At 44.6% G+C, this 17,115-nt stretch overlaps 1 protein-coding gene and 1 pseudogene across 3 annotated transcripts; both read left to right on the forward strand.

The window, feature by feature from the left end:
• Positions 1-356: 356 nt before the first annotated feature.
• On the forward strand, positions 357-15,401 carry LOC308227129 (UDP-glucuronosyltransferase 2A2-like; the record flags this gene model as incomplete). Of its 2 annotated transcripts, XM_080629457.1 has the most annotated exons (6): positions 357-1,092; positions 9,100-9,248; positions 10,496-10,627; positions 11,048-11,135; positions 11,884-12,103; positions 13,633-15,401. In XM_080629457.1, the coding sequence occupies 6 exons, from the start codon at positions 357-359 to the stop codon at positions 13,910-13,912; spliced, it is 1,605 nt and encodes a 534-aa protein (XP_080485583.1). In that variant the 3' UTR covers positions 13,913-15,401. The 2 variants fall into 2 exon arrangements, with proteins under 2 accessions (XP_080485583.1, XP_080485584.1); XM_080629458.1 differs by lacking the exons at positions 357-1,092; positions 13,633-15,401 and adding an exon at positions 5,861-7,133 and having other exon boundaries at positions 11,884-12,615.
• Positions 2,818-3,795, forward strand: LOC308226748 (UDP-glucuronosyltransferase 2A2 pseudogene; annotated as a pseudogene). Its single transcript has one exon. The product of its transcript is annotated as a UDP-glucuronosyltransferase 2A2 pseudogene (transcript).
• Positions 15,402-17,115: the final 1,714 nt, after the last annotated feature.

Below are 17,115 nucleotides of genomic sequence, written 5' to 3' on the forward strand. Positions count from 1 at the left end.
GACCAGGATTCCTCAGAGAAACTAGAAAAGGTAGATTAAAAAAGAGGATTAAATTCGTCTTGTGCAGAGGGAGCAGCTTGAGGGCAGACCTTTGACAGCAGCAAGGATTGCTGCCACCCTGCTAACCAGGGAAACTGAGAGGTTTTTCTCCTTTCTGCCAGGATAGAAGGCAGAAAGGGAGAAGTGAATCACCAAACATCCTCTTCTGTTGTTTCAGACCTGAGACCAAAAGTGGGTTTTAAAGGCCTCAACTGTGCAACAGCAAACTCCTGCTTTTGCTAGTGAAGAGCACAGAGGTGCAGCACTCCCAACTGGAAGTGAAACATTCCCGGGATACCTGGCCCTTTTGCCTTGCCATGGCCACAAAAGCCATCAGCTCTAAGAAATCTCTCCAGCTGCTCCTTTTCCAAGTTGCTCTTCTAGGGCCTGTCTTCTGTGGGAACGTGCTGATCTGGCCAACAGAAGGCAGCCACTGGCTGAATATGAAGATAGTTACAGAGGAGCTCATCCGCCGTGGGCACAGCGTCACTGTCCTGGTGTCCAACGCTTCCCTCTTCATTAAACCCAGGGATGAGGCCATGGAGAAGTTTGAGGTCTATAACGTGCCCTTCAAGACGGACACCATCGAGACCATGATCGCGGATGTAGTGGCACTGTGGCTGAACAACAGGCCAACCGCCCTGACCTTCTGGCAGTTTTACAGGGAGCTGGGGAAGATGTTCAAGAAGTGGCACCATATGAACAGGCTGATGTGTGACGCAGTGCTAACCAACCACAAGTTGATGGCCCACCTGCAGGGGTCCGGCTATGACCTGCTGCTGTCAGACCCGGTCACCCTCTGCGGGGACCTCCTGGCTCTCAAGCTGTCCATCCCCTTCATGTACTCGCTGCGCTTCTCCCCAGCCTTCACCGTGGAGAGGCACTGTGCCAAGATGCCAGCACCACCGTCCTATGCACCCGCAGCCCTGTCCGAGCTCACCGACTACATGTCCTTTGGTGAGAGGATAAAAAACATCTTGTCTTACCACTTGCAAGACTTCATTTTCCAGAGCTACTGGGGACATTGGGATACCTACTATAGCAAGGTCTTAGGTAAGTCTCCTATTTTTTTACTGCTCATTACATCCCAGCCTCCTCCTTAAGAGCTGCAGGGCTACGAACCTGGCAGGGCTGCAAAGTCTGGGAGGGGTCAGCAAGTAGTTTGTCATTATGTGCCTATGTGGAAAAGACAAGGAGCCACCAGGGTCCATCAGTTTCACCTGCTCCCCTGTCAGGGTGCTGTGCTATGCTATGCCATGCACTGAGGCAGCAGTCACTGGTAATACCCATTGATGGATTTTGCTTTTGCCGGAATGATTTTTAATGTGGAGATTGAAGCAACTTCCACAGCATTTAGGGTCCTCAGCAAGGTTGCGCAGCTTACACAATTCCCCCCTCCAACAACTGCCTACACATCCAGGTACAGAGCTGTTTTCCTAATCCAGAATATCGTAACAGGGAGAGGGGAGCTGGTAAACTACAAGACAACCCCATCACCATCAGTAACAATGCTGAAACTCATTGTGGCTTTTGAATAGAGACTTCACTTAAGTCAGTGGTCGCATAAAACCAATCCTCTTTGCACAAAACAAGTTTTGTTAAAACGTAGCCTCTACCCACAAGCAAACAGTGAAAGCAGCAAGTCTTTCTCTGCAGGCTTTTCTTCTGGGCTGTTTCAAGTGAATATGTAGAAAAATATGTTTATTTAGGTATTAATCACATGTGATCAACATGCCATTTTTAGCAACCTCTCATTAAGGTCCTGACAAAGAGCACTGTAAACCTCTCAGGGTTCAACTGCCTGCAAATACCTGTATGCTGCAGGACTGTACACCTCAAGTACACAAAACTGTTGTTATATGCACAGCAGACAAGGTGTCTCAGCTTGGCTTCTCACAGCTCAGCTGCTTCCACCACCCTCGTTTTCATGCAGGAAAAGATGCTTTAGGCTGCTTTATGGAAGCTGCAGCAAAAGCCTTGCACAACAACTACAGGAAACCATTGTGTGACAGAGCAGCAGAGAAGCCCAGTGATGATAATGTTTAGCACAGTGAAGAGGACTTAACAGGATGTATTAATTGCACATCAGAAGGGTGACCATAAATAAAACTGTTTAACGGATTTTCTGATTCAACTTATAGTGCATAGCTGGCACTAAGTGGAAGGGGGGCAGCCCACCAGCTTTTTCTTGTGATGCATTTGCTGGAAGAGACAAGTTCACTGAGGACAGTCTTACTCTGGTATTGAAGTCACTTGCTGTGTAGTTTTATCCGCTTCAAGATGCAAGTTTTTAGCTGCAGCCCTGGATTGCTACCTTAAGGGCACTGCGAATAGATGCTTATTGGCTTTATAAAGTAGCAGGGTGCTCACACAGTGGGTGAACATCTTTGGTGCATCCCAGCTGTGCTTCAAAGAGCCAGAAGAATGAAAAAGTCACCTCTTCTACCAAACAAATAAGAGAGAGGCTGTAGTTAGGCAGGAGGGCTAGAATAACCAACGGGCCACAGTCCACACTGGATTTTGCCCCTCAGGGCTGACAGGTCTCCATTCTGCTCCAGTGGAAGCACATTGTACAGCTCCAGAGAAGCCATTTACCACCAGATGGTGCCAGCTGATCCCTGTCACAGTTTAACCCAGGAAACCACGCCATTATCCATGCACTACTTCACACCGGGGACCTTGGCTGCCTGCCCTTTGGAGCACGGCACTGTTACTTATGCCCAGCCCAGCCTAGGAGCGCTGCTTCTCCCTGTGGGGCATTGCTGCGCAGGGCAGGCTATGGCTAGGAAGGAGGTAGCCGTGTTGTGGCTGCTGGCAGTGTTGGGCTATGGGTCTGGAGGGAAGGTGTTGGTCTGGCCGGCTGACAACAGCCACTGGCTGAACATGGAGTACATACTCGATGAGCTTGTGGTCCGGGGCCATGAGGTGACCGTGCTGCTGCCTTCATGCTTCCTCATCCTCAATGCCACACAGGCCTCACCCTTCCAGTTTGAGGTGATTGAGGTGCCGATCACCAAAAAGGAGATGGCTGCCATGCTGGAAGAAGGTTTCTATTTTTGGTTGTATGAGGAGAGACAGCTACCCATCTGGAAAAGTGTTTACAAGATCGCTCAAGTACTGTACAAGATGGAGAACTTAAACAAAGCCATTTGTGATAGCGTCCTGAAGAATAAGGCACTGATGCAGAGACTGATGGCATCCAACTTCGATGTCCTCTTGATAGACCCACTGCTACCCAGTGGGGAGCTGATTGCTGAGAAGCTGGGTATCCCCTTTGTGTATACCATACGGTTCTCCCTGGGCAACACAGTGGAGCGGCTTTGTGGGACACTCCCAGCACCTCCTTCTTATGTACCAGCCACCCTAAGCCGCCTAGCAGATAGGATGTCCTTCCTGGAAAGGCTAAAGAACATCTTCTCCTACATTGCTCAGGATTTCATATATCATTTCGTTATGTGGGGAAGCTGGGATCAATACTACACTGATGTATTAGGTAAGGCTGCTTTTACTTCCAAAAATTAAATCTGCTGTATGTACAAGAGTAAATTCTCAGAGCTGAGAGGTTAAGGCACAAATTAGAAGCAAAACAGCCCTGGACGCACCCTCTGTCCTCCAAAATTCCCATGTCAAGTCAAACATTCCAGGCAAGTACAAACGTTACCTGTTAATCCTGACCTGCTAACACTAGTACAGATAAGTTCATACAGGTATGGTGCTAAAGCCACTTGAAACACAGCTCATCAGTCGTATTCACAGACACTTAAGAACAGTGAAATAATATTATATACCCGCCGAACACTAGCAGGGAATTAAACCTTTTGAGGTAGAAATAAAAAATGGGTTTGGAAAGCTATACAATACTGCCTTTTTTTCCCCTAGCACCCTTATTGTTTGCTAGCTTATCTCAAAATAAGAGAGAATGGCCTCCTCCAGTCCTTTAAAGGACTGGAAGAGCAGATGAGCCCCAGTTTGCAGCGATCGAAGGCTCCCAGCAGAGAGTTCTTTGCTTTTTTGAAAGTGTCTAAAGAAACTATTAAAATAGAGTTTTATTTCTTTATATTTTTCTTTTTTATATAATGGTTGCATAATTATTGTCACATTTCTGCTCTGATTATTGTAATGCTTAAAAGGAAATAGGGCAAGCATACATGCATTGGAGGTGGGCAGCTAATTTGTTACGACATCCTACTATTAGAGTAGCTAGCTGTGTGTTTATGTGTTGCTTATCATGTTTGACAGAGAGTAGGAAATCTTGTGCTGGCAGAAGCATAGTTTGCCAATCTCCTGTTGTGTAAGCCTCAGGGCTGCTTGGATTCCGGGTTGTCTTTTTTTATTGCTAAACGTGGGGGTTAGCATTTAACACTCTTATGTGTAATTCCTGTTTTGTTAGCTGTGTTAGCCTAGCTGCTCTCTACCGGGATATGCTTTGATCTGGAGTGTATCTAGTCCTGAAGGAGGTGTGAAAGGCAGAGGCAAGCATCCCGCAGAAATGGGGCAATGTCCCAGCTCCTGCAGTGCATGCAAGCAACTTCTCTTTTGCTTTGGAAAATCTTCTTCAGGGTTCTTACTATTCTAGCTGCTTTCCTAGAGCTACCTAAAGGCTTTTTCAAGAGATGGGGTTGAAGCATGATGAAATACTGCTTGCTCCATGGTCAGTCTAGTCAGGGAAGGTCACATGATCATGCTGAGCTCCTGGAGGAGTGCTCAGGCCCTGTTTAGACTCAGTCTGAGCCTCTTTTGCCCTCTGCTCAGGAGAGAGGCTGCCTGTTCTTTTCCTTGAACACATCAGTAGCACCAAGCATCCATCCAAGCATCTCCACTATATCCACAGGATACAGTCAAAAGGAGAACTCAGGTCTCTTGTCTTGGCACTCTCTGTCCTGGACTACATGATATAGATACACTGATGCCAGTTTGCAGCATCCTCCCAAAACAGGGTACCTAAGCAGGAAGGTGAGCAAAACCTGTGCTCCTCACCTACTTCTGTTTGATGTGAAGGGTTAATCGATGTACAGGGGTGTTAGGGTTAAGCCAATTGCTTAACATGTTACTGCTTACTCATGCTTACCCAACAAATGCTGCTCAACACTTACTGTGCTTGCTGGAACAGGGTCGGAGGGCCAAGGCTATTGATAAGAGGCAGGAACAGTAACTCGATTCCTGTTCTCCGGACCCCTAAACTGGCTGAAATCAGCTTTGCGTTTGGACAGTGACTAAATCACCGGGGAACATGCGTGACAACTAGAGGTGAAAAGTTCAAGAAAGACTCGTTTACTTCATCTTGAGACTCTCGCCCACGACCACCAGGAGACACTATGCAAGCGAGGACCTTTTACCTCATCATAATACAAGAGGGGATAGGTCATGAATACGTATAAGTGTGTTGTGTAAAACTGATGGGTATGTAATAGAGGATAAATATGAAGGAGAACAACGCTGAGATATGCATGCCTTTGGAGGAGCGATCCCCCATGCGCCTCAGTGCTGAATAAAGCATACCTGCTTTACAACTTTTAACGAGCTGTGGAGTCTGCCTGCTCATCATGTTTGTCTCCTGGGGTGGCCTGACACTGGAGTTATCTCTACCAGGACTGTGCCCTTCCAGTGAGAGTGTTGTGTATCCACAACATCTGGTTACAGAGAAGACAGAATTAGAGAACCCTGTGGGCTAGATGTGAATCACTGCAGGGCATTTTGTGCCTAATAAGTGAGAAAATAAAAACTGTAACTAGCTTTACAGGTAGCTTGGTTCTTACAGGGCAAAGAAGCAAACCTAGGCTGACAATTGACCAAAGAGATATCCCATAGTACATGATGTAGTGTGAGGTGTCCCTGCCCACGGCAGGAGGGTTGGAACTAGATGATTTTAAGGTCCTTTCCAACTGTAACTATGCTATGATTCTATGTTGTGCTCAGCAAAGAAAGCTTTGGGATGGAAGGGGGAGTTTGACACAGCTGTTCAGGGACACACTGGGTGGTGAGCTGCTGTGAGCAATTGCTCTTTCTAAATTGCCAGTTTTTCTTAGGGTTTTTTTTGTTGTTGTTTTGGTTTATTAAGCAATCTTTATCTCAAACCATGAGTTTTGCAACTTTTGCCCTTCCTTTTCCCCTCCTACTGGGGGGAGTGACAGGCAACAAGTGAGTAAGCAGAAACAGGAGTTGCTGTTATTTCAACATCGGTTGTGGCTCTGCAGGACGCTCCAGAATGAGATTTGCTGCTTGCCCTATCCTCCCATGACTGGCATGCCCTCTGGCCAAGCTTGGCAGCAAGTGGATGTCAGTTTTATTGGCTGGCTGTTAAGCGTTTGCACACAGTAGCAGTGAACTCCTTCCAGCTTAGTCAGACTGGAGTCTTACATGGATCACTGAGATGATGCAGCCAAGGTTCCTCTGGCTGCTCTGGGCCTACACATGCTGCTGGAGTACCAGCTTTTGTGGGAAGGTGGTGGTCTGGCCCACGGACGCAAGTCACTGGATCAATATCAAAGTGCTGCTGGAAAAGCTTGTTCTCCAGGGTCATGAAGTGACTGTGCTGGTGGCCTCAAGCAATCTGCTCATCAACTACCAAGACACCTCCTCCCCCTTCACCTTTGAGGTCCTGCAAGTCCCCTTTACTGAGAAGGACCTGGATGATATCATGAATGACTTCCTCAATTTCTGGATGAATGAGGTCTCTAATCAATCACCGTGGGAGCTCATGTGGAGGATGAAAAAAGACGAGGAGGTCTTTAGCAATATGTTGAAGCAGACCTGTCACACCTTTGTGACAAACACTCAACTGATAGCAAAGCTGCAGCAGGCCAATTTTGATGTTCTGATTGCTGACCCCCTGTCTATATGTGGGGAGCTCGTAGCAGAAATCCTAGGAATCCCTTTTGTCTACAGCTTCCGCTTCTCTTATGGGAACGTCATAGAGCGGCTGTGCGGTGGGCTCCCATCCCCACCTTCTTATGTGCCTGCTAGCACAAGTGGGCTGACAGATCATATGTCCTTCACAGAAAGACTGAAGAACTTCCTTGTTTACTTTTATATGGATTTATTTTCCTTGAAGTTCTGGCGAGATGAATGGGATGGCTACTACAGTAACATCTTAGGTAAAGTAGCTGTTGAGTGGTTTCTCCTCTTGCATAGCCTGTGCCTTTTGAATCATAGAATAGTTAATGTTTGGTGCCTCGATGCTGTTGTCTCAAAATACTCTGCTGGCCAGCAGAGATGGTAATCCTGTTTCAGTCACATGGAGGCTCTGCTTTCCCTTTTAGGTCTTTCCTAGTCTAACAGACACTACTAGAGTTTTGCTCTAGTTCCTTTTAAGGGTCTTTAGACCACGCAGTACTGATCTTTGCCAATGATGATACTGCTGGTGAGCTCTTGCAGTGAGATGTATTCCCATTTTAGTGCTTTCAGAAGACTGTTGTTGCCTCTTCATCTTGATGACTGGCACTTTTACAATTAAGGTGGTAGTAGGTAAAGGCTGGAGGACAAAATTGTTCCTAACTGTGGGGCACCGGAGGCAGCTCCATTGACAATACAAGGATGGAGTTAACCCTGTTGTAACTAGGAACACTGTCTGTCTCTGAACAACTGCAGAGCAAAAAAAGCACCCTTTGCTCTCACTGCGTATGTCTGCAGGTATCATTTTGAATCCTGTGTAGTACAGGACACTAAGCATGAGTTCATTTTCTTCAATACTAAATGCTAAGAACTGTCACCTTTCCCTTTCATTCACCATTCAGATTGTGAAATAGTCTCCTGAAACTAGACAAATCAATGAAATTTTTGTTCCAACCTAGTACAACTCAGGCTTGATTCAAAGTCTACTAAGGAGACCTTTTGTTCAATGGACTTTGAATCTTGCACAGAACATCTGTGTTTAGGCAGATAAGGAGTGAACTGCAGGCACAAGGCCATCTATTCTGCTGCCTTTTAACCTCTTCGTGTGTTTCCCAAGAAAACCTCTGTGCTCTGCAAACTAGTCCCTTTTCCCCTGATTGTTATTTTTCTAACACCGCATAAGATGTAATTACAACTTCATATCATTGTACTTGTAAATGCAGGCTTCATTTCACCTCAGTAACTTCATAACTGACTCATTGTTCTTTACCTAAAAAAAAACATTTTAAAATTACTGGTGTAAATTATAATGCTGATCAAGCAGTATAAGAAGACACTCTACAGATAGATTTTTTTCTTGCTGCTTAGTTTGCTTGGTTCCTGCTTGCATTAGGCTTTAGACAATCATTTACCAACACTTCTAACCCTTTTACTCTCCACTTCCCCTTTGTGGGGAAAATACTGCAAACACGACTTGCAACATGTACCTGAGAATATAGATGTTTCCAAATGGGAAGTTATAAAACTGCTTTAGCCATTGGATTTTTTTTTTCTGTAGATCATTTTCTGAAGACATTGGATTTTGCATAAAAAGACATTCAAAAAACATCTATGGATTTGGCTAAATTTTCCCAATATGTGTCAGAAGGAGCTGACCCAGCCCCTACAAGAACTAGGGATAGATGCACCTGTAGTGGTAGTAGTATTGTAGTAATAGTAGTATTATTAGTCGTATTACTGTAGCCTGAGCGGCCACTGAGTGAGTCACCATTTGAAAAATGCCACAGACCTTTCAGTACTTTCCTCCTCCCTGGCTGCTGATCATCTCTTTCTAATTCATCTATTTTTTCATTCAGAACTAAATTTTCTGTGATTTTTCTATTCCCCAAAATGTGCTTTTATTCCAAGCACAGATAAGAAAGTCTTTCAGTGGTACAAGAACTGCACTCTCTGTCACAGGAATTAAATGCTTCCTACTTGCTCTTGTACTGCTCTACGTTCATTCTGAAGGTTCAAAATACTTCTAATGATTGTACTGCCTTGCTCATGGAAACCTGCCAAGGCTGAGCACAGGACAGGACAAGGGATAGGTCTAGGTTTTCATTTCATGCGTGACTTGATAAGACTACACTGACTTGGGAGTGCCAAAAGGTAAGGCTCCTTTTCGCAATCTACAGCAAACAAGACCGCTCCCATGCATATTGTAAACCCTTTGTACTTTCTTCATAGGAAGGCCCACAACGCTGTGTGAGACAATGGGGAAAGCAGAGATATGGTTAATCAGGACTTACTGGGATTTTGAATTTCCACGCCCTTTCCTGCCCAACTTCGAGTTCGTTGGAGGACTTCACTGCCAGCCCGCAAAGCCCTTACCAAAGGTACCCAACTTTGTTCTGCTGCTGGCTGGTTGTTTTCTCTCCCTCATCAACTCTGCAAGCCATATTCTGGGGAATCTCATTCCTAAAGAAGGTGCTCTGCTGCCAATGGCAAGCATGCAGCTATTTAGCAATCTGTTCATACTTGTGCAAACTGAGGGCTGGGATGACAGCCTGCTGTCTTCAAAGACGATAGCTGAGATCAGCAGGAGGGAATACACTGTTTGCTTTAGGAAAAATAGGTGCTACCTCACATTAGTTAAGTGTAAGATTTAATTCTAAGACACAGACTGGCAGCCTACAGTGACACTGACATACCCGATACGAAAAGGCACTGTGACAGGACAAATTATTTAGACAAAACGGAGTCCAGACTTGCAGAGTGATAAACACTTTTCTACTGTTGCTTAGTTTAAGACATCTTGAAGTGAGTAAAATACTTGGCCTCTTCAGCCTACACTCTGCCGTGAATGGCAATACTCTGGTGAAATCTGAAACCCACAGATACTAAAGACCGCAACACAACAAGCTCTGGTCCAGATTATCATTCCTGTAGGAGCCTTAGAGGAGGTAGGGTATTTTCAGGGCAAGTTGTCTGCTAAAAGAAACCTTCCTACTCCCCTGTAGCAGGGGCTGAATTGGGGAAAATGGATAACCATTCTCTTTTGGATGTTATTGCTCCATTTCACATGACACACACTATAAAAAGGAGCAGGAAAACCTACTGGTTTGATTTCTAGAAAATCTGTTTAGCAGCATGTGCTGTATTGCAAAAAATAGAGAACTGGCTGACTCACAACAGTGACTCAATGATCTCATCAGCATGCTGGAAAGCCCTGTCAGTTTTCAGCACTGTCTCTTCCTGCAGAGCTATGAAATGCAAAGTACTTGTTCTGGGAAAATCCAGAATCATGACCATGTTAGGGAAGGTGTCACTGGTGTAGCCCTCTCACACCAGTGCCAGGATCCATTCCTGCTGCTTGTGTTCTGAAAGAAATGTGTCCTGAAACTGCTTGACTCACTTTCAAGAAGACAAAGCTTTGTCACAAGTCTCAACTTGTCCTGCACCCTCCTGGGGAGAAACTGTTCCGCACAGGGCCAGATCTCTCTTTGTAATGCCCTTGTGTGGCCAGTGGTGCTTATACACCACCACCATCTTGATAAGCTAAAAAGGTTATGCTCCCTGTTGATAGAAAACTGATTAATCTCTAGTGCATAATTACTCTTAGTATGTGTTCTTCCTCTCCTAGGAAATGGAAGAATTTGTTCAGAGCTCAGGGAAACATGGCATTGTGGTATTCTCTCTCGGGTCGATGGTCTGCAACCTAACTGCTGAAAAAAGCAATATCATTGCCAGAGCCCTCAGCCAGCTTCCACAAAAGGTGAATTTCCTTTCAAGTCTAAACCAACTTGCTTTGCTTTTAGTCACTTCTGTTGCCTTCAGCAAGCCTTTTACGTTTGGACTGGCCTGTTTTTTATCTGCATCTCTGCTGCACGTGCCACACTTGGGAAGCTGGGCTCTGCAGGGGGACAGATTGCTGAGTCAGCTCATGGGGAGTTCTGGTGTTGCCCTTCTCTGAACCAAATCACATGGAGGTGCGTTCGTAGGCCAAAATACAAAAATCTCTCTACGAGATTTTTGTAAGCACATCGTAACTAATCAAAGAGCTAAATTGGAGCCAAAGGCACTTGAATTACTGGGTAAAGGTACATGGGTTGGAGATAAAGCCCTACATTGCATGTAATAATACAGAAGGGCACGTCACATGCACAACATTTATCTTATTCTTTCTCTGTTCAAGGTCCTTTGGCGGTACAAAGGAAAAAAACCAGAAACTCTCGGCTCCAACACCAGGATTTATGACTGGATACCCCAAAATGACTTGCTTGGTGAGACTAATTCTACCCGGGATGCAATGAGCCCTTGGAAAAACTTGTTTCCTTCTTTGTTTTTTCCACTAAAATGGCTTATTCAAGGCAAAACAATCACATAATACTTGTGGCCACAATTAGTTCTATAGCTTAAACAGCAGAGGTTTGCTCTTGAAGCCTTAACTTCATAGCCTATTTTTGACTTAAGATAGGTTGCTGTACAAGAACCATGGAAGATACAGCCAGGCTGTGAAGGAAGTAGAGCAGTAGCTGAAGAAGGCAGTAACTTGAGCTTAGCTATGGAGATGCATCACTAAAGCAAAAGCCTTTCTTATGGAGCTCAGTGGCAATTGTCTGGAAGGACTAAAATACATGCGCAGGCATGAGTTAGTATGAAAGTAGACATGTACTCTGGACATGTAGTTAATCTCCAGAGCTCATTCTTCAAAATCCTTGACCTAAGCAAGGCTGCAGCTGTTGTGAACTGTTGTGAACTTGGCTGTTGTGAACCTAGTATCATGTAGAAGCTGTACCTGCACAACAGGAGACAGGCTGAAGTAACTCTGGGACAGTCTGGAAAACATGCCGAATCACACACTGCATTAAAAAAAACATACATGTGTGAAAGCTGAGTGTGCAAGCTCTGATGCTGAGTCAGAGGTCAGGGCTGTTCGCTTCTCTAGCAGTGCAGTTTGCAGTGCTCACAGCCTAGTGAATCTAGTCTGCCACAGTTGCTGTTATACATGTCTCTCCTTCCTTGTTCCAGGCCATCCCTTGACAAAGGCCTTTATTACTCATGGTGGGACCAATGGGATCTATGAAGCTATCTACCATGGGATCCCAATGGTTGGGATTCCCATATTTGCCGACCAGCATGACAACGTGGCTCACATGAGAGCAAAGGGAGCTGCAGTTGAGCTGGATTTCAGCACAATGACGACGCAGGATTTAGTTGATGCACTGAATACAGTCATTAACAATTCCACGTGAGTTTTGTTCTTGCCTTGCAGTGGGATGAGGTTATTAAAATCTTGGGCTGCTGATGTGAGACATTCTGGTGGCTCTCCTGGGAACCAAAAATACTGAGTAGCTGGAGTCTGGGTTTCAGATGAAAACTGTCTTTCATTTCTGAGCATCAGCATTTCTCAGAGATCAGTAATTTAATTTTCCTCCTACTACATTTTATGATCCCTTTGATAAAAAGTTCTTGGAAAACCCAGAGCAACTCTTGAGACAGTTTTCTGCTCTCTCTCCCTTGACAATTACAGCTGTTGTATGTCTATGCTGTCTGTAGCCACAGTTCCTTCTATACCCGAGCTACCCATATCCTTAGGTCACTGTACCTATCAGTCTGGAACTGAAGGGTAAGGAAGCCTGGCAGCTGGAATCCCTTGCTAAGGATAAGATCATTGACAAAGGATTAGAAAAAAGCCAGGAGTCCTCAGTCTTCGGCTGTGACTCTCGTCAAGGGTGAAGGACAGGTATCCCTTCAAGGAAGAACCTGAAAATTTCCAAAGCAAATAGACAAACATTGGTGAAGGTATCCAGTATCTGAGGGAATAACCATGGTGAAAGTGATCTATAATGACCCGGATGATGACCAGGCATTCAAAGACCCGGATGCAATCCAGTGCATGCAGCTCTGTCCTCCCCTGCCAACCTCTCCCTTACTATTAATGCTGGCCATGATATCATAAGATATGGAATATCCCTTTGGTCAGCCAGGGCCAGCTGTCCTGCTTGTGTCCCCTCCCAACTCCTTATGCATCCCCAGCCTACTCACTGGCAGGGTGGTGTGAGAGGCAGAAAAGGCCTTGACTCTGTTAATTACTGCTCATCAGTAACAAAAACACTCCTGTGTTATCAACTGTTTCCAGCACAAACCTAAAACATAGAATCACAGAATGGTTTGGGCTGGAAGGGACCTTAAAGATCACCAGTTCCAACCCCCTGACATGGGCAGGGACACCTTCCACTAGAGCAGGTTGCTCGAAGCCCCTGTGTCCAACCAGGCCTCGAACACCAACAGGGATGGGGCAGCCACAGCTTCTCTGGGAAATCTGTGCCAGTGCCTTACCACCATCACAGTAAAAAACTTCTTCCTAATATCTAAACTAAATCTACCCTCTTCCAGTTCAAAACAATTACCCCATGTCCTATCACTACACATAGCCCATACCAGCTACTATGAAGAAAATTAACTCTATCCCAGCCAAACCCATCACCCTGTATTATACTGGAACAGAAAATGCTGCAAATGTTCCCATGCTGCTTTTTTAAAAGGAGTATCTGGAATATTTTTGACTAAAATTCCTTTATAAAAGATTGGCTTTCTCTATTACTGTTCATAATCCAATTTTATGCACATAAGAGTAAACTGGGCCAGTTTCAAATACATTTGAGTAAACACTGATGAAAGTAAAAGCAGGGCTATTTTCCTCAACGTTGGCAGGTGCTGAATGGGTTGTTTCAGGAATCAGTGAGAAATCTCATTGGTTTCTTCTTCTTTCCTCAGCTACAAGGAAAATGCTCTAAGGTTATCCAGGATACACCATGACCAGCCACTTAAGCCTCTGGACAGAGCTGTCTTCTGGGTTGAATTTGTCATGCGTCACAAAGGAGCAAAGCACTTGAGACCAGCTGCTCACAATCTCACCTGGTACCAGTACCACAGCCTGGATGTTCTGGCATTCTTGTTCACCTGTACAGCCACTGCTGTCTTCATTCTTGTCAAGTGCTGCTTATTTTGCTGTAGGAGACGTGGCAAAGGGATTGCAAAGAGGAAGAAAGAATAAACATCCTGTTTCTGTCAGCACTTTTTCTTCTCCAAGGCCCATTCAGCAAGGCATTTATGCACATACCTTCCCAAATAAAATGATTAGCATATGCTTTAAGCTGGGCATATCATGAAGCACCCCACTGAACTGGGTCATACTAAAAATCTGTTGTGAGGCAGGGCTACTTGCTTAACCAGCAAATTCCTTCTGGCCTAAATAAGATCAAATTATAGCTGCTTTATGCCTTGGGACCCCCTTAGCTGATCACATATATGGTCTGCAGAATGATGATTGCTGATGATTTTCAAATTCATTTTGATATTGCACAAATTCAGCCTTCCCAAATGTGGTACTGTGGGTCCCTTAATCTGCATCTAGTCTCCCTACCTTAACTCTGTCCTCTCCTATAATAACACCCAGGTTTGATGATTCACAACCAAAATGCCTCTCCTGTCAGAATAGCTCTCTCCAGATTGGACAGTCATGGGCTCCTAAAAAGCACTCATCTGAATAGCCAAGACCATGAAAAGCTGGGAGCTCTAAGTGCCTGGTGAAGCCTGTATTTTACAAATGCACTACTTGGCAGCTGAAGGGAGACCGAAGTCCCAAAACAACCAGAGAAATTACTTTGCTGAAAATAACTTCTTTCCCATTCAGTCTGCAGTCCTGCTGCGCAGGCCACTGTTCTAGCTGCAATAGTATGAAGGTCTGAAAACCACCTCTTTCAGGAACTTGCCCATCTTAGTCTCCCAATTGCCCCTGAGCCATACTAACTCATAAATGCAGGAAAACCTCTAGACATGGAATTTGCAAGGAAGTAACATTACATGTGGGAACAGCGCAACAGTCACTTGCCTTGCCTGAAAAGTTTTGGGGAAAATAATGTTGCTCTTGGCTCAGGTAAGAGTGGTAGTAAATGCAGCACTCCTTAAATTGTTCAAGGTGCACTTACTGACGAAAGCTCCCTAAAATTCTGCTAGCTGAAGCCTCCTGTTCTAGGCAAGGTTATTCCACTGCTGTGCCACCTTACTCAAGAAGAAACCAATCCCAATTTTAACTGGTATTTGTGGTATTCTGGATACTACAGAACTGTTTTCAAATAGAACAGGCTGAGAAAACATGGCATATTTGTTTACATAATAAAATTCCTACACTCTGTTAACTTTATTAGCATTGTCAATGGCTTCAATGTCTGCTCAAATCTCTTTGAACTACAACATTTACAAAAGCTCAAGTGAATTGCTTCCAAACTAAAGAAGGGTTAGAACAAGACTAGTGCTTGTCATAGTAACTTCTACCACACTGTTCCTATGGTCATGATGGGATCATATGCAGGAATACACACTGAAACAAACATAGTGAACAGAAGTGGCCAGCCTGACATTCAGGCTGCAGATGTGAAAGGTTTTTCTGTAACTGTTCATACAGCCTTGTCCCCAGGCACAGCTCCACCAAACTTGATCACTAACAGCCCCCATCATCCAGCTTCTGCCAGCCAAGATTTGCTGGTATGTTAGTTTGGTTGCCAGTAGGCCAGCAAGCCTCTTAACACACTACTAGGACACTGGTCAGACAGGGCTAACAAAGTACTCAGGAAACAGAATAGCTGGGAAGGGTTGGAAGAGAAAATGCTATGCAGTCACTTTAGAGAGGAGCTTCTTTTCTGTAACTTAATCAGAAAAAATTGGCTTAACTAGTATTGTATTTAAAAAATAAAGGTAAAATGAACCAAAACCAATCCTTCCTCTTCTCTTGAGAATCAATGGGATTGTTTAGGTTAGAAATAATCTTAAGATCATTTTAGCTAGAACCCCCCTGCCGTGGGCAGGGATACCTCACACTAGACCAGGTTGTTCAAAAGTCCCATCCAACCTGGCCTTGAACACTGCCAGGGATGGAACATTTACAACTCCTTTAGGCAACCTGTGCCATTGCCTCACCACTCTCACTCTATATAAATATTAATAGTCTGTATATAAAGCAGATAATGATATCAAAGAATGAAGGTGGTCTATGATGCATTTCTCCAACTAGACATAGTATATGTACTGAATTGGATAGACTGATCTAATCCTATTGCTAACACGCACACCTTTCAGTGCACTGTTCTGAGGAATATAACATTCAACATCTAAAAAATTCCCAATATACTTGCATGCTGGGAGGTCAAACTTCTTATGTAGCACATGTAGATGCTTACTATAGCTGCATAGACTAAAATATACAGAGCCCAAATTATCTAAAACACACGTTTCCACAACTGCCACATTGTGGCCAATCCTATATTACAGTTTGTAAAAATGGCTACAGCACTCAGCACTGTGGAGTTGGAGGTCTTTAAAGCAAATGCTACAATCTGGCTTTGTTACGTGAGAAGACACTGAAGAAAGGTTATGAAGTCCACTGAGACAGTGCTACTCACACAAGTGTCCTGGATTCAGCTGTAACAGTTATTTTGACCCTTCCTTAGTAGCTGGTGCAGTGCTGTGTTTCGGTTTCAGCCTGAGAACAGTGCCAATAACACTGATGTTCTAGTTACTGCTAAGGAATGTTTACCCCTATCAAGAACTTTTCAGTCTCTCATGCTCTGCCGGTCAGGAGGGGCAGAAGAAGCCAGGAGGGAGCAGACAGTACACCTGACTCAAATGAGCCAAAGGGGTATTCCATACCACAGCACATCATGCCCAGTATATAAACTGGGGGGAGTTACCCAGAAGGCCCAGACTGCTGCTTGGGTCAGGCTGGGAATCAGTTGGCTGGTGGTGAGTGGCTGTATTGTGCATCACTTGCATTTATCGTTGTTTTTTTCCCCCCCTCCCCTTTTTAGTTTCATTTTCTCTCCCCTTGTTACTTCTCTTATCATTCTTAGCAGTAGTAGCAGTAGTTTTGTATTATACTTTAGTTACTGGACATTTCTTATCTCAATCTATGGGGTTTACAATCTTCTGATTCTCCTCCTCATCCCACCCAGGGGAGGGGAGGGGAAGGAGCAAGCAACTGGCTGAGTGGTTCCAAGTTACCAGCTGGGCTTAAACCATGACAAGAAGTTTTGAGAAGTACAAAATAGGTGCAGAAATTGAACAACTTCTACTACAAGTTTTACTTCTTTTTTTCAGTTTTATCATTGGCACTTAGGTTGAAGTATTTCCTAGATAAGAGAAATAGCAAGTGATGCAGTAATCACTATAAAGAAGACATAGGGAGAGTCTGGATCTTGCACA

Source organism: Psittacula echo (genome assembly GCF_963264785.1).
Source record: "Psittacula echo genome assembly, chromosome: 1".
Lineage (NCBI taxonomy): Eukaryota > Metazoa > Chordata > Aves > Psittaciformes > Psittacidae > Psittacula > Psittacula echo.